Source organism: Perna viridis, chromosome 12, assembly GCF_037379345.1.
Source record: "Perna viridis isolate PV_CMFRI_1.1 ecotype Kerala chromosome 12, ASM3737934v1, whole genome shotgun sequence".
NCBI lineage: Eukaryota > Metazoa > Mollusca > Bivalvia > Mytilida > Mytilidae > Perna > Perna viridis.
Genome location: NC_142456.1, coordinates 10,513,832 through 10,535,265, shown reverse-complemented (window position 1 = coordinate 10,535,265; position 21,434 = coordinate 10,513,832). Strand labels below are relative to the sequence as shown.

Sequence of the window (21,434 nt, the reverse complement as noted above, 5' to 3'; positions counted from 1 at the left end):
CTCCTTTAAAGTACCAGTCAATATTAAATTCACACATTTAAGTGATTCATAGTGAAGAAAAACTCACGGAACAAATAATGTTTATTTTCAATCTACATATGCTATATTTTTACGAAACAGTTGTCCTTTCCATAGTCAGATCTGTACTGTTGAGAAAATCATACATTTATCTCCCACTAAAATCAATTAAATCGAACATAATCAAGAAGGATATCTCTTACAAAGTGCTAATTTAATGTACTGGGTACAATCCATTTAAATTTTATCTCAATAGTGCAATACGCAAATGAAAAATTATGACTGGTTATGTGACTGTAACAGACACTAAATACATTATATATACTAACACTATGACCTCTCGGACTGGAAGTCCTACATGTATGTCTTACTACATGTACTTTTGACATTCAAAAACTCGAGAAGTTTTACAGGTACATTGTACACTTCGTGTCGTCTATCATCGCTTCACCAAGAACAGCTTGTGAAGCCGTGTCTTTTTCTTGGAAGGAGAACTGCATAAAAGAACGGCTTGTGAATCCATAATAATGCCTTTTTACTTGAATCCCTATACCCGTGGAAAGAGAACGTCTGCACACACACACACACACACACACACACACACAGCTTGTGAAGTCATATATCTTTTACATAGAATGAGAACGGCACAAAAGACAATTATCTGTATCCATTATCTGGCATTAGACAATCATCGAACACCAAATTTAACTTTGAAAGTAAAGGTAGCTTCTTACATCAAATGTTAATTACAACCTACCAAGCGTGTTTCAGTTCATACGGCAACTGATTAATAAGTCAGAATTTAATATCAATAACTTACGGTAAAGATTTGAAATGAAATGTATCATCATCATTTCTTGTTGAATAAGTGAGTATGAATAAGTATTAAATACTAGCAGCCGAGGCCGGGGAGGATTTTATTTCATGAATCTACATTGCATTGTTGATTAATGGGGGAAATATTGGATCATATTTTCATATTTGTAAAAAAAAATGCTAGCTATTAGAATAGTTAGTGCCAATTAGGTACACACTTTGTCCATTTTTTGCCTATACATTTTTGTACCAATCTTATTTGAAAATCTGAACTAAATCTGCTATATCGCTCTCTGTAAGTCCGTTCTGATGAAGAATGGAATAGAATATCAAATTTTAAAGATATTGAAAAATGTCTCTTGATTTAAAACGTACATGTCTTCCTAAAATACACTTTACCTTATTGATTCGAGTAGACAATATATGTTTCAATTATGAACATAATAACACTGAGGTATTTTTACGCACCATAAAATAAAAAGCCAGAGATCAGGGGCTTTATATCATGATAAGAGTAAAGGATCATAGAAATTGAGGCACAATTAGCTTAGGCGGATCAGAGGGGCGCACCTTTGTATTTGCTTTAAAATGTTATCAGTGGTTGATTATCTACCAGAATTCACAGCAGACCCCGCACATCTTCAGGATTTCTGTTTAATTAATTTCATGTTAAGTTTAATAAGTTCTTAATCAACTATTTCACATATTACGTTGGCCATGATTTAACAAGAAGTTTTGTTTCCATCTGCAAACTATTTATCAACAGTTTTTGCCTTTCTAAAAAAAAGTTAACCAGAAAAAAATAGATAATTTACTTCGGGTACCTATAAAATGCCAAACGAAATCGAAACGAAACGAAACAATTCAAAACGAAACGAAATCATTCGAAACAAAACGAAACGAATCGAATATATAGTCGGCATGAAGATAGCAAGATAAATATTAAAAGTATATTTCTTTTAATATTAAATATGATAGTAGAATTTTTTATATTAAAAAATAATTTTCTAATATTAGAAATTGATCTCTTAATATTTGAAATTGATAATTTTGATATTAAAAATTTCAGAACTCGGGGAAACAGCAACTATAGCAACTGCATTTAATATTAAAAATTTTAATATTAAAATATTTAATATTTTTAATATTAAATATTCATTTTCTTATATTAAAAATCCTAATATTAAAAAATGAAATTTTGATATTAAAATTATTTGTTAATATTAAAAATTTACTTTTTAATATTCGAAAATAATTTTTTTAATATAAAAAGATAGAGTTTTTTGTCCACTCTGGCTTGCCATATATATAGCTACATTTTATTTATCAGAATAGACACAATTATGATTTTGTATTATACTTCAGCAATTTTTACAGTTATCTCCTTGTTTATTAATTTGGACCATAATGCTATAGATTAGAATATTGAGGAATCTTCTGTTTAAATCTATTTTGAGTGACTGCATGGAGATAAGATTTTGTACAGGGAGTGTATATAAGTCGTCCTGTTTTGTGCCCAAACGCTCGAAAACCACACCTCATTTTATCCACCTGTGACAACATTTTATCCACCGGTGTAATCATCTCGGTGAGTCAATTTTAACAATTTAACACACATAACAGAGTTAAGCTCTCTCTCTCTCTCTCTCTCTCTCTCTCTCTCTCTCTCTCTCTCTTTAAGTAGCAGTCCACCTAAGAATCATGCAGTGGGTGACTTATCGATGTCAAACATTTGAACCAAATTGACTTGCAATACGTAGGATTTAATGGAAAAACAAGAATTAAAATAAAAAAAAACACCAATTTTGGGCCTAAAAACAAACAACATCACAATATGAATGCAATTGTTGTATCTAATGGTGGAAATTTGTCAAACTACATTATTATATTAATGAAGCATGTCTTAGGAAAAACAATTTACAGTAAAGTACAAAGCAATCTGATTGGTTTAGATCTGGTTACCATAGCAACAAAAATTATTGACTTTTGGCAATTTGAAATATACGAAAATAGGATATGTCCAGACCCGTTTTGCCAACAATAGCAGGAAGATATTAATTAAATGTATGCATGAATATGTAGTAGGTGCTCTCCGCTGAAACTTTCAAAAATAAAAATATGTAACATATCTGTGTTTTTTGCTCATCTAGACCCAAAATCACGCCCTATAAGTACTTTTCTTCTTCTTAACTTTTTCATACTAGACCATAATTTTTTTGTCTTTTGACCTAGACTTCTAATATTTGGTATGTTGGTATATTTTCTCAGGGCCGAGTGTCGCATACTAAAGTGGGTGACCTTTGACCTTGATAATTAACATCAAGGTCAAATAACATACAAATTTTTGCAAAATACGATAAAAATTGTGTCTGTGCCTTTACTTATTTGTCTTTTTACTTAGATATCTGATCTTTGGCATTAAAGTATATCACACCAAGGCAAGGAGTAATGTTTTAGGTAGGTGACCTTTGACCTTGACCTTTGACCCCGAGGACAAATAACAAAAAATTTGGCAAAATATCATAAAAAAACGTTTTCTTTGCCATATATTTTTTTTTCTTTTTACCAAGATATCTGATTTTTGGTATGTAAGTAAATCACATTAAGGTAGAGTGTAATGTTTAAGATAGGATGACTTTTGACTTTGACCTTTGACTCCAAGGTCAAATGACATACAAAATGTTGGCCAAATACAATAGAAATTTTTGTCTGGGCCAATTTTTTTGTCTTTTCACTTAGACATCAGACATTTGGTATCGGATTATACATGTAATACCTGAAGGCCAGGCATCACGTACTAGGGTAGTTGACATTTGAACTTGACTTTGGACCTCATGGTCAAATAACATACCAAATTTTGAAGCCATTCATACAAAATGTCTATACCATAACGTTTTTGTCTTTTGACCTAGACTTCTAATATTTAGTATGTTGGTATATCCTCTCAAGGTGGAGTGTTGCGTACCTGAATAGATGAAATTTGACCTTTACCTGTAACCTCAAGGTCAAATAAGATACACATTTTGACAAAATACCACCCAAAGTTTTGTCTGTGCCATACATGACTTTTGAACTTGACCTTTGATCTTATGGTCAAATGACATACAAAATGTTGGCTTAAGTTAATGACTCATTTCAAGCAATATTTCACCTCACAGTATGTGGTAAATGTAAAGAATCACTTGCCCTATATCACCTGAGTTTGCTGAACTCCAGTAGCAGTACTAATCATTTATGGAATATGTGTTCACTTAATTTTAAAGGAGAGGAACCTTGAGCTTCAATAATTATACCCCACGCAATGAAGTTGCGCAGGGTATAATGTTCTTCTGACCGTCAGTCCATCAGTCCATCTTCAGTTTTCCGGACTTTTTTTTTTGAAACACTTGCAGATATTGAAATATTGTTTTGGTTAATAAGTTGACCACGATAAGTTAAAGGTGAAGTTTACTTTTTGATCATTTTTACCGAAATTACGGGCCTTGTACTTATCAAAATTCACAGAAATAACCGTTTTCCTGACATTTTTTTCTAGACGCTTGCAGATAATGACATGATAAGTTAACAATGATAAGTTACAGGTTGTTTACATTTTGTTGCGCTACGATAATTTACTTTAGATTAATTAAAACTGAAATAAATCAAAGTATGGAGTTTGTAACTAACATTCTGAGTAACAGAATTTAGTTAGAAGAGGTTTGTTTTCTCATCGTATATTTAAGCTCATCTGGGACGAAGGTCAGTGTGAGCTATTGTCATCGCTTTGTGTTCGTTGTAGTTGTCTGTTGTCATTAACTTTTTCAAAAATCTTTTTTTAAATTTTATTTTGTTGCTATCTTTTCTAATGCCTATAAAAATCAGTTTCAAAAATCTTTTTTTAAATTTTATTTTTGTTGCAATCTTTTCTATACACGATTTAACGCTCTAATTCCTTTTTTATCTAGGTCCTTCTACATGTATTTCTCTTATAAATCTACGCACATGTTTATGTCTGTGTTCCAACATAGTTGAATATAGGGAAAGTATATAAAGGAATATGCCAAAGAAGACAAAAAAACTTATTTTTTTGGTGAAAATATCACGATTTAGTACTTTTGGTGTCATACATGTACCTCATTAAATATAAAAGGCAGGAACATATAACTGAAGTTAAATACTGATGCATCAAGGATTTTGAATCAGGATAGTATCTGCAACTTATGTTTAACATTTCATTGACTCATGTGTGAGCAATAATAAGTAGAAGAACCATTTAAACTTGTTGACTATAAAAGTAGCATTTTACTATTCATTCTTAAATGCCACGACAAGATAAAATGTATAATTTTAGCTTACACATATTTGGTTCTCTCATGGTTTCTAGACAGCTACAATAACAGATATAGGGTAACAGGCCAGTAAACAAACATATTCTTAGCTCACCTGGTCAAAGGCCAAATAAGTTTATGCCATCACTTGGCGTCCGTCATCATAGAAAAAATTTCGAAATTCTCCTCTAGATAATTGTGCACAAAATGACCGTTGGGATTTATGATCCGTGAAAAAAAAAACATAGCCATTGTTGCTACAAATAGAACATAGGTGTCCGAAGGCATTTTTTAAAAAAATTACTCAAAAACCGTTGCCTATAGCGAAATTCTCGCAGGGGATAATATTTTTCAGGATTAAGAAACTGACCTATGCCAAAATTCTGCAAACGATATTTACAATTGATGTAGGAGTTATGACCCCTACACAGCTTTTTTTGGCATTTTTCGTATGTACAACTTTGATAACAACCTCTTGGACTTAATCACATTAGAACCAAACTTTATTCTATACCTCTCACTCTACTACACTCCCTTTACAAAACAAGTCTTGACACTCCTGTATCTGATTCCACCTCATCATTATACAGATTTGTTGCCATCATTTTGGATATTGGTTTCCACAGACTCTTTAAACCAGTTTGTGTGAAAAGTCAAGATGAAGAAAAACGATCATTTCTTCCACTACCGTTTGTCAACAAAGATATAGATGCAATTAATTTGGCTAACATCCTCCATCCCAAAAACGTTACCAACAAAATTTCCCCATATTTCAAAGACAAATCCATACCAATTATTTCATATTCCTATACTTCACCCATTGCATCCAAAATTTTCAATTATAAAAGGCTATTGCAGAACCTCGAGGTTGAGGACTTCAAGGCTTAACCACCTGACTGTTCTTGCAAAACCTCTCCATTCAAATATGGTCCTTCTGGTCACGTCGTTACGGGAGATTTAACCATCATCGAAAACGAATCTCTGCGTAATATCCTTTCTAAAGGTCCCAAGTACGGTGAACCACGATCCATAAATTGGAATTATAAAGTTCTTATGGATGCCGTCGATGACTATGCAAGAAAATGGATAAAACGAGAACAAGAAGACATTGATTCTCTGTCAGAGTGGTTAAAGGCCGTGAGGTCTTTAATTTTGAAACGAATGAAAGTTTTAAGTGGGTCAATCAGTGCCAAGAATACATCAGTTTTCAAAGACCCCGATGTAGCAAAAACATTGTCTACTACACATGACAAATATGATGTCGTACCAGCAGACAAAGCCCAAAATAACATTGTTTTTGTCTGCAAAACGTTTCACATCCAATGTTTATTATCAGAGGTAGGCGTAGAAAATAGTAGCAGTGATAAGACATATACTGCTACCACAATGTCCAAAGAAGATATTGTGGAAAACCATAAATCTGTGCTATCCTCTTTTGGTCTCTCTACCAAGGACGATGATTGTGACTTACCGTCTATGTACTGGATTCCTAAACTCCACAAGAATCCATACAAACAACGTTTCATAGCAGGATCTGCAAAATGTACCACCAAACCTCTTTCAAAACTTTTAACTTCTATACTCACAACTGCCAGAGAGGGTCTGCAGTCCTACAACAACACTTGTTACTCCCGTAGTGGTATTAATTCAATGTGGATCCTGAAAAATTCGAAAGATCTTTTGGAGACAATTAGTTCAAGACTATTATCTGAATATAATAGCATTAAAACCTACGATTTTTCAACACTGTATACTTCTACTCCCCATACTCAGTTAAAATCCCGACTTAAAAACATTACACATCGCTGTTTTTTTCAAAAAAAAAAAAAAAGATGGTACACCTAGATACAAATATATAGTTCTTGGTAGAGATTCTTCATAGTTTGTAGGAAATAATTCCAAATCATCTTCAAAATATACAGAGGAAGATGTTTACAAAATGCTGGAATTTTTAATCGACAACATATTTGTCCAGTGTGGTGGACGTGTTTTTTCAATAAACGGTCGGCATTCTAATGGGAACAAATTGTGCTTCTTTACTTGCTGACCTATTCCTTCACTCTTATGAGGCTGACTTTATAGCTGATCTGATCAGAAAGAAAGACTATCGTTTGGCTAGATCCTTCAATCTCAGTTTCCGCTATATAGATGACGTATTATCTTCAAATAATCCTAATTTCGGGAATTTGATACATCGCATCTACCCAAAAGAACTTGAGATAAAGGATACTACAGACACTGTGAAGTCAGCCTCATATCTTGACCTACACTTAGAAATCGATGGTAAAGGAAAACTATTTACCAAACTTTACGACAAACGTGATGACTTTTCATTCAGAATTGTCAACTTTCCTTTCATCTGTGGCAACATCCCTTCAGCATCTGCGTATGGAGTGTTCATATCACAACTCACACGTTATGCCAGAGCTTGCCGAAACTACACTGACTTTTTGTATCGCGCTAGAACTCTAACAAATAGGCTTCTGGAACAGGATTATGTTGTTTCAAGATTGAAGTCATCACTACGGAAGTTTTATGGTTGTCATCATGAATTTGTGGATCGTTATGGTGTATCTATCTGCACCATGAAAACTGATTTATTCAACGGGTCATCGTTTTCCTTTCCTCGTTTGTCTGCCCTGGACTTGATTTTTTATGAGCAGCTCGGCGGGTGTTTCTAGAAAAGCAGAGGACGTTTACCCTACCAGTGCACCTGGTCCATGCTCCCAGTTTTTAGTGAGGTCCGAGTTGCTCATTTGCTTTTGTTACTTTGTATGTATGATTTTAGTTACTTTATGTTCTTTGTTGTGTGTGTCTATTTTCCATGTCTGGTCTTCATCCCTGGATTACATTCTTTTGATTACCGCTATAACCTTGGTTCCCTTGATTACTCTTTGAAAATATTCTCCTCAAAAACAATTTTACAGAATTCATTGAAAATTTTCATAATTGTTCTGTAGGGTATTCCACACAAAATGAATGTTGCGATTCTTGATCCATTAAAAAACATAAACCTTATTAAAAAATTAGAACATAGTGTCAGAAAGCAATTTTATGCAAACAACTCAAAGGTTGTTGCCCTTAGCAAATTCTTGCAGAGTAATATTGTTCAGCATCATGAGATAGACTTATGCCGAAATTTTCAAAGCAGTTTATCGTTTAATTTAGGATTAACAGCCCCGAAACAGTATTCGCCAGGTTTTGCATGTACAATTTCGTAAATCTTTTTCTCTTAAACCATTGTACATAGTTCAATGAAAGTAGGCATATTTGTTCCTTAGGTATCCAACACAATATGTCTATCGGGACTTTTAATTTGTGAAAAAAAAAACATGGCTGCTCTGACTAAAAATAGAACATAGGGGTCAGAGGGCAGTATTTGCAAGTTACTTAAAATTTGTTGCCTTTAGTAATTTTTTTGTAGGGTTATATAGTTCAACATCATAAGACCGACCAATACCGACATTTTCGAAACGATTCGTCTACTAATGTAGAAGTTATGGCTTCTGAAACAATTCTTTTTTTTCACATTTACATGTGCAACTTTGAAAATCTTCTCTAAAACCATTTAAGATCAGTTAATGGAAATAGAGCATATTGATTCTGTCGTCTATTGTGCTGGAAATGACTTGTGTTTTTTAATGCATTAAAATATATTATCTATATTAAAAATGGAACGTAGGGGTCAAAAGAGTTTTTTGAAACAATTCAAAAACTGTTGCCGTCATGAAAATTCTGGTTCAGGTCATAAAATGCTATTAAAAGCATTTCCTGCATTTGACTATTCAATTAATTTTAACTTAGCCTGTCTCACTGTCAATTTTTTCTTATAAGCAAATGGTAAATCAGACAAGCGATCCAGGCTCTCTCGAGCCTCTAGTTATCCATGAATAATGTTTCTAGCAAGTCACAGTATTATGACATTATTTTTAACAACAAAATTATGAAACATCTTGAAATGTTCTGTAAACAAGAACCTACATGTTCGTGTTTACAACAGTAATCATGGGAACCAAGATTTTAGTGGAAATCAAAAGAATGTAATCCTGGGACACTTTGATAGAAGATGTGCATTTCAGTAAAACATGAGCTCAAAAATGGAAATGAGATATAATGTCAAGAGTTGATAAAAAACAAGAAATATTATTCTTGGATCTAATTGAATTTCTCAAAATACAGAAATTAATAAAAACAATTTAGTATCAGTCATATGACATCTGTCCTCATTTACACTAAGTCAAAAATTGATATGTTATTTGACTATGAGGTCAAAGGTCAAGTTCAAATGTCAACCACTCTAGTAGAGACGCCTCGGCTTGAAAAAATATAACCAAATACCAAATATCAGATATGTAAGTAAAAAGAAAAAAAAATCATGGCACGGACAAAATTTTGTATGGTATTTGGCCAAATTTTTGTATGTCATTTGACCTTGAAATCAAAGACCAATGTCAAAAGTCATCCAATCTAGAACTATACACTCTACCTTGATGGGATTTACTTAAATGTCAAACAGGTCAGATATCTAAAAAAAGTCATAGCACCGACAAAATTATGTATCGTATTTTGCCAAAATTTGTATGTTATTTGACCTTGAGGTTAAAGGTCAAGGTCAAAGGTCACTTACTCTAGTTTGAAACACTCGGCCCTGAGAGGATATACCAACATACCAGAAGTCTAGGTCAAAAGACAAAAAAGTTATGGTCTGGACAAAGTTTGTATGAAAAACGTCAAGAAGAAGAAAAGTTCTCATAGGGGGTGATTTTGGGTCCAGATGAGCAAAAAATACATATATGTTACATATTTTTATTTTTGATATGTTTCAGTGGAAAGCACCTACTACATAACCATGCATACATTTAGATAATATCTTTCTGCTCTTGTTGGCAAAATGGGTCTGAACATAGCCTATTTTCCTATATTTCAAATTGTCAAAAATTAAGAATTTTGGTTGCTATGGTAACCAGATCTTAACCAATCAGATTGCTTTGTACTTTATTGTAAATTGTTTTCCATAAGACACACTTCATTAATTTAATTATTTAGTTTGATAAATTTCCATCATTAGAAATAAAAAAATGCATTCATTAATTAAGACATTTTTGTGATTGTCAGGACCTAAGTTGGTCGTTGTTAAGGAGTGGTTGTTGCTATGGTAACGGTGCAAACATTTTTCTTTTTTTTTTTCAAGTTATTCATTGTATTTATTATATATCCAACTGATTTAAAGTCAATTTGGATAAAATATCTGACATCAATAAATCACTTTCAGTGAAAATTGCATGATTCTTAGGCGGACTGCTACTGAAATAATTGTTACGGAAGTACGGAAATATATTGTTTCCCGAGAAGAGGTTTTAAATTTAGAGGCTTCATGCAATTTCCGGTCTACTTTCACTTTCAATTTGAAAAACGAGGTAAGCTTTGAAAAATAAATTTGATTCACATTACACTACTTGCAAAGTAAGAATTCCTAGTTCTACATTCATTTTTGAGTGACAGAACATTACATATGCCTATTTATGGACATGATGCATCAGATTTAGCCGGTTCAATCTAGTGAAGTGCAGCGAACACTTGTTGTGAAATACCCTTCTTATAAAGTCTAGAACTTAAAAAGCTGTATTCGAGGTTATAACTTAAAATTAACTAAAGTTTCAAGGTACGTGTTATTAAATATCTCTTAAAATTTGTTGATATTCTTTGGTATTGATTTCTTCTGACTCTGCACTAGGGTGAACCTAGATACGATAATGTAACCCCCTTACACTACAGTACAAAGCGTAGAGTATGGAGTGCTTTATCATATCAATGGTGAACTGTACCAGCGACTATCTACAGATTTCTGGACGGTTAATTGCGGATTCTAAGTTGCTAGACAATAAACAATATACTGAAAAAAATAATTCTTGTTCAGTGACTCTTACAATTGAAGAATGACCCAGAAACCTACAAATAATTATTCACAGGCCTGTGACTGTGTATTGTCACTAGCTTACATACAATTGTAGGGGCAGGGCCTTGTTGGGAAAATTTCCTCTTGCCCTCATAAGTGGATCAAAGTAAAATGGAGTGTTGCAGCCAGTGATTGGGATTAACATTTTGATAATGGGCCATTTAAATAATTTTCAGAGTTCCTGTTGGTCATTCTTAAATATTCTAGGTAAAAAAAATTGACTTTAATGTGACAAATTCTTCTGAAATGTGATTAATAGTGCAGGCCCCATCTAATCCCAATCACTGGTTACAGCATGAGAAGAATATTTTGACTTAACATACTTAAAGCACAGACTATTTTATTAGCTAGGGCCTGGCATATCTTTGAAAAAAAATGTTCCATGAATGGAGAGAAAAAAATGTTTTCTCATCTACTGAAAAAAGAAATCAAAATAAGGAATCTATTTATTTTCCCTATTACTAAACAAGTCAGTTTTTCAAACAGAAATATTGAATTTGGTTGTGAAAATCTTGTCTAACTTTAAATCCTGCCCCCTACTCCCCCATGATAAAGATGGTCAGTACCTAATGACACTCTTAAGTTAATCTTTTTCCCTCATTGTTGATATTCTACACATCCAAATCATTTTTGTTGTAGACTTGGTATAAGTTGATTTAGGTGTAAAAACTAACATATACATGTACATGATGATCACAGGGGCTGGAGTTCATGAGTTTGATTCATAGAATTGTCAAAAAATCAACTAAAATGTCATTTTCACTATTTTTTGCATTTTACTATACCTTTTAGTGTATGGCCATGGATAGTAAAATGCAAAAAATGGTTAAAATGGCATTTTAGTCAAATTATTGATAAATTTATGGATCAAACTCATTAACTCAAGCTCCTGTTAATGATATATGCAATATGTTGGAGTAGCATGATATGGTGATGCCTACTGTACTTAATTCTACATTCCCTTTTTGATTTTATACTTATAATTGTTTGATTTTAAATATATATATAATAGGGATTGACTTAATTACATGTATACAGTTAATAAAAAAGTAAACAAAAATAAATTAATACCTAAAAATGAAAGTCTTGTTTCTTGCTACCAGCACTAGAAAAGATTGGGTAGGTAGTTAGGCCTTTGAAAAGTAATTTATTTTTCTTAAAATATTTTACATTGAGGCCAGTTTAGATTTTACCTTTGCATGAGCTAAATTTAAGTTAAGCACAAAAAATAGGGTAGGTAGGGTAGCAGAAAACAGATACATTTTTATTGGCTTACTAGGAATCAATTTTAGCCTGTCACATTTTTTCACATGATCTTAATTGTCTTTTCTTAGATGCCAGAGCAAGCATTGTTTGGTGGTGCCTTCTCAGCTTTTCTTCCACAAGAAGCAAAGGATGTTAGGTAAACAAATCACCTATTTCTATTACTGTACACCTAAACTAGCCTCAGTCCCTCTGTAAGTTGGTCTTTAATATTCCATTGGTCTCTTAACACTGGAAAGTTTGAAATTCTTAACTAAATTAAAGAGTCAAATATTGACAAAAATCAGAGATTGAGTTCCATTTCAAATGGCTTATTTCTACATTGTACATTAGGAAAAAGACTGTTGAAAAAATTTTAAGCACCATTTTTTTAGGAGTTGTTTTATTGAAAAAAAAAAATAACACATTTGCTATCTTAGTTGTAAAAATATTACCCTTTTGTATTCAATGTGTGTTTCAGTAACTTTAGACAGATTCCAGATAACCAGGAAGTATTTACTCATGCGGAAACAGACCAAAGTCTGATTATAGAAATAATGGAGTATGTTGATGGCCCTGATGATGAAGCAATTAAGTAAGTACATGTATTGATTTTGACTATGTTTTTGTATTGTGAATGTACATGTACGTGATGTACTTTTATTTGTGGGTATAATAGAGTTACCACACCTGGTTTCTCAAAATTTCAATCTTTACAAAGTCTGTCAGTCCCACTGACAAAACCAACAATTAATATTGGGATTGGACTTGAAGAAACTCTTTCCAACAGTCCTGATGTCTGATATTGTTCCATAGCTTAATCCGTGAAAGAACTGCAACTCTTGTAACTCATGATAGAATCTAGCTTCTATGAGACTAAAATATGTCCTTTTTTTTAAATTAGTCCAGTGAAGGCTTTGTCGTAACTTTGGTACAGGATTTCTTGAATATTTGTTGGATTGAATGTCCATCATTTTCTGAAAAAACTTTATGAAGGCTGAAATTTGGTTGATTTGTGGAGTTGTGAGTCGGTAGATTTTAGTAGAAACTGTAAGTTTGTAGTAGATATGATATAAAAAAGTTGAATTGTGGTTTTACTAAAACATAGAATTCATGAAATTTTGTGGGCGACAAACCAATATTGTTTCATAGTAATACAGTATTTTTCAATAGCAATTCGTACTAGGAATTATATCAGCCTCGTCAAACTAGAATGTTATTATTCAGTTTTTTTTTTTTTTTGCAACAAAAAGTATGTACTGTACTTAATTTCCTAAAATACATTTTACTCATTTTTACAAAGTCTAGATTAACTAGAGAGTCATAGTCATCATGTGGGGAAATTGTTTTTATATAAAAAGATGCCCAACAACAGATTCTGACAAAAATTAACAAAAACAGCACATTATCCAACTTTAGAAAATGAAACAGTAATTGCAGTAAGATCACCATGAAATATAATCAAAATTGATTAAAAATATATTTTTATAGTGCTATCAGAAAGACATCTAAATGAAAAAACACTGAAAAAAACTGGAATGGGGAAGAATACTACTACAAGATGAATTCCAAGTATCCTGAAACTCAGACAATTTTACTGGATAAAAATATGTGCCTAGTGCCTTATACACATGAAAAAAATATGGAATGAATATGCAGAATGTGCTCTATACATATGGAATTTAATACTTTGTAATTCTTTAATTACACTTTCATTACAGAACCCATTTTGATGATTTGGCTGAAGGAAATGATGTTGGACCTCAGGACAGTGAGATACAGCATACAGAACCAATCTCTGATGACAAATTGTCAAGTGATCAGTGAGTATAGAGGGTGAGGTAGATTTTAGTTGATGGGGAACCTCTGATATAATAACAGTGAGATACAATACACAAAAACAATGTTTAATGACAAACTACTGTGAAAGCACTTTTTTTGATGGTACCAAAGTTTCGTGGTTAAGGGAAAAGTTATAAGTTTGTAGATTCTTGGATTCATGGATTGACAACGCTATCATACAAACAAATGAGAAATTGTCCTTTTGGTTGGGAAGCAAATTTCTTGGTTTACCAAACCCACAAAAATCACGAAAATTGGAACCCCATGAACTATGATACTTTTACAGTATCAAGTGGACAGTGAATAGGGTGTAGATTTTGGTTGTTGGGGACCTCTGAAATAGTGGCATACTGAGATATGAGATATACTACACAGATCAGTTCTCTGGTAACAAGCTAAATATTATAAGTAGTTTGTTTTTTCTCTAGGGAGAAAGATGAATGTATAAAGGATACTTACTTCATTAAGTAAAAGCCTTATAAAAATCAGGGAAAATAAGAAATAATCTCCAACATGAATGTCAAAAACCCAACTATCTTACAATGTTATCTCACTCATAGAAGTCTTTCTTATTTGAATGGCCACTATTTGATCTCTGCATCACTGGTTTGTTTGGAAATTTTTCATTAGAATTTAAGGAAATATCCAAGGCGTATGGACAGAGTTATCTCCACCTGAAACGTTTTCGGTGAAATTATTTTATATCATGGTTCAAAATGTTTATTCCATGATACTAATGGTACAAATAGACAAATCTCACTGTCAGAGTAGTGGGTTATTTTATATCATGGTTCACCCACTACATGATTCTTGCAGCTGCTATCACTTAATTATGATCACCTAGCAAATGAATGGTATACATGTATTCTTAAGCAGTGTGGGTAATGATTAGAAACCTTAGTTCTTTAAGTACAAAATGTATATTTCCACCAAAGAAACAACACAGAATAAAATCAGTTATTCATATACATCTTAAATTATACAAATTAATACTGTAAAGGTACTAATTTTCACGGTGTACTTATTTTCGCTACTTTCCACAGATAAACGCAAGAGGTAGTACACACAAAACTGAATTTTAATACCATATAATGCTAATTATATTTTTGAACCTGTGTAAATACCCACGAATATGCTCACTTGAAAGAATCTGTGAAAATTAGCATCCACGAAATTAATACATTTAAAGTATCCAGAATGCCTAAGACAATACTTTCAACAACTGCAGTATTAGTGAAAGTTGCTTACAGCTAGATTCAAGTTGAAATCCACTAAGAAAAAATTTGAGAAAATTTCCTGCAAAAATTTTTACATCATTTTATACTGTAACTAGTCAAAAACTATCCCATAATATGATATATTCCAGGGAAAATAAATATTGTAGGAAAAATTTTAAATGTCTACTAAAATCTAAGCTTTACTAAGTTATACATCAAAAAGGGCATTGAATAACCCTCTGCATGATTTTTAAGCAGACCTATATTTAATGGTGATATCAAACCTAGGGATCTTACCAGTAAATTTACCACACTGAATGTCATATTGTTGCTTTGTATTTTAGTTTTGAAAGTGCCTGGTACATACTTGGTAAGCAGAATGTGTCCAAATTCAATGAAGTGGCTAAAAATACTATAAACATACACATGGGACTCTTCAGACTGTCACAGTTCTCGACAGATATCCTTGTCACATTCAATGATCCAGTAAACATCAGGTGAGCATCTACAGGGCTACTGTCACAGTGGACTTCAGATATCCTTGTCACATTCAATGATCCAGTAAACATGAGGTGCTATTAGGTTGTGGCCCTTTTTTTTCATGTCAAAATATTTGAAGGGGTTCCCATGGGTATCACAGATATTCAAATAAATTGCTGTCATTTTATGGTATCATACTATCATTGTTGTCCATATACATTTCCTGTCCAGACAATAATTCGAGGATAAATGTACTGATCTCTTTGAAATTGTACCCTAAGGTGCCATATCATCAAAGGAATGCTAGGATTGAGTTTTTTGTTGTGACTTGAACCATATAGGAATAAGGGGTCTAAAAGGGTGAGAATTATACAAGAATTTTCTGAATGTTCAAACAATAACATGAATGGTGTAGAAAGGGGCCAGTTTGATTGTAATCATATTTATATCTTGTGTTAAACATTTAATCATAATCCAAATTCACAGCTATATCAAGCTTAAAGGGTGTGTCTATACATTGCCCAATTGTTCAGGCTTAATTTTATCTGTACTGTCCTAGCAAGCAGTGCCCTGCAAAGCATTTTATTTGCCTTATTTTGAAGTACACATTAGTTCTTATCAATTTTACTTTTCCATTTTAGTCCAGCTAGTAGTAGCCATCATGCTGTACCAACTCATGCTGTAAGGTGGACTGTGGAAGATTTCAAACAGCTTCTTATGTCATTCAAACTTCATGACACAGGCATATTTGGAGTTTAAATACTGTATCCACACCCAATGGATACTAACTTTATTAAAGACAATTAATGTCTAGAAAAGTGATGTAATAACACAGCAGACTTAAAAAACCTGTGACCATTTAAATAAGCTATGGACTGGAAGGATTTAATTTGTTTATGAATATATTTGATTGGGTATAAAGTTTTGAAAGTATAGTTAATGAGAACTTCATATTTAAATTAGGTTTTCTTTAAAAATAATACAATCAAATTTTAACATTTCCATAGCAATATTTTGTACTTCAAATTATATAGTAAAAAAAAGGATCACAGTTTTGTCTGGTTTTACAGAGTTTGCAATTTCAAAATGAAATTCAGTGAGATGTGTATTGGTCAGGCTTTGTTTTCTGAAACCAAAGCCTAGTTGAAGTATCTGGTGTCATGCCAAAAATAATTAAAACACAAAAAATAAAATAGTGGAGAAAATGAAAATCCAAAATTTATTATGGATGAAGTAAATTTTTTAGATCTACACCAGATACTGATACTCATTCATCTGAAAATTTGTGTTTTGAAAGAAAAACTGCATGGTACCTTCAAAAATCTTTAATTTCAGGCATTATTTTGTGAAATTGGATTTTTAATGTTTTTATTCTTTAAAAAAAATGTTTATAAATTGTCATGTTTTGTATTTGTGTTGAGGTTGTTTACTATAAAATACAGGATATTCTTTTTAAATGTTCTTTCTATTATTCTTGCAAATTCAAACAGTTTTGTCTCAACAGTTTAAAATTGCAATACATGTATTAGCATTATAAATTAGAGAGAAACCATTTGATGTGAAACAATGAAGACTTGTAAGGTGCTGATTGTTACCAATTACTAAATGGATTAATTTCTCCACAATATTGGTGGTGTTCCTGAAAATGCAGGCTTTGTTGTATTAGATTTATTGTATCTGGTTTTATTAGATATTTTATGACTGATGTATTTTTTAATATGCATTTTATATCAGTATGTTATACATACTAATGACTTGATGTAGTTTTATGTGTTTGTAATTTCTTAATTTGAAAAAAAAATTTGGAATGTATGTCATTTTAGCAAGTTTTTCAAAGGGATGTAATCCACCAACTCATGACGACTTTGTTGTATGAACAGTAAACATTTTTCATTGAAACTTTAATTAATTTCACTTCAGGAAGTAGCTTAATGTTTTAAATGAATTATTTGAAAGTATCCAAGCACTTACCGTAGCTCCAGTAAGTGAAATATTTGAATTTGAAGTCTACTGCTGACCATTGCTCCCATTGGATGCAAAACCAGTCTGTCATGTTGGAGTTGCCTCCCTTTGCTCAAAATTAATACATTGTTGATTTAAATTGAAGACGTGGAATACACTGTTAATGGAACTGTTCACATAAAAATGAATGGAAGTTGTACACATGGAATAAATTGATAATTGAAATTAGTTATTACATTTGGAAATACATTGTTAAATGATATAGTACACATGTAACGATAGTTCTGTACAATTTATAGATTGTAGTAAATGTTAATATATACATGGAATGATTATTGTTATTGAAAATTGTGTACATGGAATAGTTGTGGCTTTTGAAAATTGTATACACATATTTCAATATTAGTTTTAATTGTGTTGGCATTCCATGCCAAAGCTTTTAATGTGATTCTAGTTAATGTCGCTAAAAATTTAGAGATTTCAAAGTGCATTAAATTAAAGAAAGCACAATAAGTAAATGAAAAGCCAAATTCATTACAAACTACAGTTTTTGTTGTAGTTTTGTTTCATATAATGGTATCATGCTTTCATCATCGCCCATAGACACTTCAATTCAGATCAATAACTTGAGTATAAGTTTATACTTTTTATGAAATTATACCACAAGGTGCTGTACCACAAAAGGAAGCCTGAGAGTGTTTTTGGCAGTTGTGACTTGAACTGCTTAGGAATTGTGGACCAGAAACAAGCATTGACATTGGGAACTTTATGGGTAGTTCTTGGAAAATAAACTTTGATTATGAATGATTCTTAGTGAAGTTGGTGTCTCCTTATATCACGCTCATTGTTTTATCGCAGAAGCAAATTTACCAATGTAAGGGGTCTGAATTCTTATATATTGTACTGATGTCACCATTCAGTTATGTTTTCAAAAGCAAAATTTGGACGCAGAATAAAACAGTTATTCACCTGCTTTATTTAAATAAATAAATATTTAAATATTTACCTAAATGTCACTTTAATTATACATGTATAAGCAATTATTTGCTGCCATACAATATTAATTCCGTTAATTAGAATTAGTTCAAATTAAGAGCTTTTACACAATTCTTGAACTTGTTACAGTCAAATTGGTATAGACAATAGACTATAGACAATATTTATTAGCTCAAACACATTTACATTAAATGGTTGTGGCATGTAATATAAAGAATTACAAAGCAACATATTAACACACATAGGATAATCACACCTATGAATATTTTCATGAGCTTGATGTGATACAGTGGTTTAACAGAAATGTTTATACATTTATTCTGATTTCCCAACATTGTTTCATAAAGTTTATTATTAATTTAAACATACTGTATGAGCTGCTTTTTAGTAATGTATCAGTATAACATTTTTATGATGAGTATACTTTATACTACCACAGAAAAGTTGCTGCCCTTTAATGGTATTATGATGTTGTCATCATTATCCAAGGACAGGTTTTTATGAAATTGTACCATAAGGCATTATACAATCATACCACAAAAGGAATTAAGGCTTACATTGTTTTGGGGTCATGACTTGAACTGTTCAGTTACAAGAGGCTCTCAGGAGCCTGAATCACTCACCTGGTTAAATTTTTGCCTTTCAAGGACAATAACTCTAACAAGAAGTTGTCGACAATTTTGACTCCATGAAGACTTTGGAAGGACTTATCATGAGGATCATTTCATCAATCGAAAGTTTCATTCTATCTATCATAGTTTTCAAGATATTGACTGAAAACTGCAAAAAACGTAATTTTTTGCATTTCAAGGTCAATAACTCTTATATGGAGTCGTCTGACAACTTGATCCCTGGAGACTTTTGTAGGCCTTATAATAAGAGTCATTTCTGCAATTGAAAGTTTCATTCTACCTATCATATTTTTCAAGATATAGGCTGAAAACTGTAAAAAAAAAAGATCATTTTTCACCTCTCAAGGGCAATAACCCTTATATGGAGTCGTCTGACAACTTTGATCCCTATAGACTTTTGTAGGAAGGATATTTCAGCAATTGAAAGGTATTGGCCAAACCTAACGGTTTTGGAGATACATGCAAAAAACTACTGTACGACCCCTAATTGAAAGGTATTGGCCAAACCTAACGGTTTTGGAGATACATGCAAAAAACTACTGTACGACCCCTATGTTCTGTTTTTAGTAACCGATCAAAAATCCAAACGGTCATTTTGTTAAGGATACCCTAAAAAACAAAAATACCAACTTCCATTGAATTCTGTACAGTAGTTTCTGAGGAGAAGATTTTTGAAAGTAATAACAAAAACGGCACAAAAAGGGCAATAACTCGACATGGTACAACAGATTTTCACCACAGTTTGACCACAGATAGATCTCCTCATGCTGAATACTTTCATCATGTCAAAATTTGGCTAAACCTAACGGTTTTGGTGATATATGCAAATCTGCTGTATGACTCCTATGTTCTATTTTTAGTAACGGCGGCCATGATTTTTAACCGATCAAAAATTCAAACGGCCATTTGTGCAGGATACTCTATGAACAGTCATTATAAGTTTCATGCCAATCTATTGGTGACGACGACGACAGACTCCAGTTGATGGCAATAGATCACATGGCCTACGGCCAGGTGAGCTAATAAGGGGTCAACAGGGGCCACTTTTACTCTGATCAAAACAGAGCTGTGTCAGGCTTGAATGGTGGGTCAATACTAGATCCCTTCTGTTCAAGGGTTAATGTCTGTGGTGGAAGCATTTTTTATTCACTAGGTTAATATATTATTTAACTTTCTACTTGAAACTTTTCAGAAACCATGTCATGACTACCTTAATTCAAATAAAAAATTATTATTAAGAAATAGGGCTGATTAAAATACATGTATGTGATAAGCCTTGAAATATATATGGCAATAAAATACTTCTAGGACTAGTGCACTCGTCCTTAACAAGACCTGTGCATGAAAATGGTATTTGTTTCCTATATAAGCTTGTTTTTATACATCCGTCTTTCTAGATGGGATATATAAATTGATTCTGTCCATCTGTTGTACACCCTGGCCTTTGTGCAATAGCAAAACTAAAAAACGATGCCACCAATTTTTGTGAAACTAGTCAAATGTTCTGTTCTATTGATGTGAGCTCTTTTCTTAGTTTTGCATGCCCGTCAGTCTAGACGGAACTTATTATACCAATGTCCATCAATCTGTCTGTCTTTGCAAAACAACTTAAAAATGCTGCCACCATTTTTTATGAAATTTTGGTAAATTGATTCTTTCTTTTGACGTGATCGAGTCTAAGTTTTTTTGTTTTTTTTTAAATTTCGGAATTTACTATATAGAGTAATATTACTTCTTTCGTAAAACGGGATGAGTGAACAGTTTTCAGACTGTAACTCAATAGTGGTAGCACCCAATTTCCATAACAAAAAAGAAAAATAGTTGATTACTATTGATGTTAGTTCTTTTTCAATAGTTATGAATTCCCGATTTTCCCTTTTTCAAGTCTTTGGACTTTATATTCATAAAAAGGGGTTTCCCCATAGAGTTCAGGATTAAAACTCCCTGCGCCCGAAAGTTATTTCAT

At 32.3% G+C, this 21,434-nt stretch overlaps 1 protein-coding gene across 1 annotated transcript; it reads left to right on the top strand.

Annotated features, from left to right (window-relative positions):
* Nucleotides 1–10,506: 10,506 nt before the first annotated feature.
* Nucleotides 10,507–18,851, top strand: LOC148601159 (ran guanine nucleotide release factor-like). The gene is made up of 6 exons (XM_088555432.1): nucleotides 10,507–10,558; nucleotides 12,432–12,499; nucleotides 12,821–12,934; nucleotides 14,061–14,162; nucleotides 15,743–15,895; nucleotides 16,520–18,851. Exons 2-6 carry the CDS (start codon nucleotides 12,432–12,434, stop codon nucleotides 16,635–16,637), a joined length of 555 nt encoding a protein of 184 aa, XP_088411558.1. The 5' UTR covers nucleotides 10,507–10,558; the 3' UTR covers nucleotides 16,638–18,851.
* Nucleotides 18,852–21,434: the final 2,583 nt, after the last annotated feature.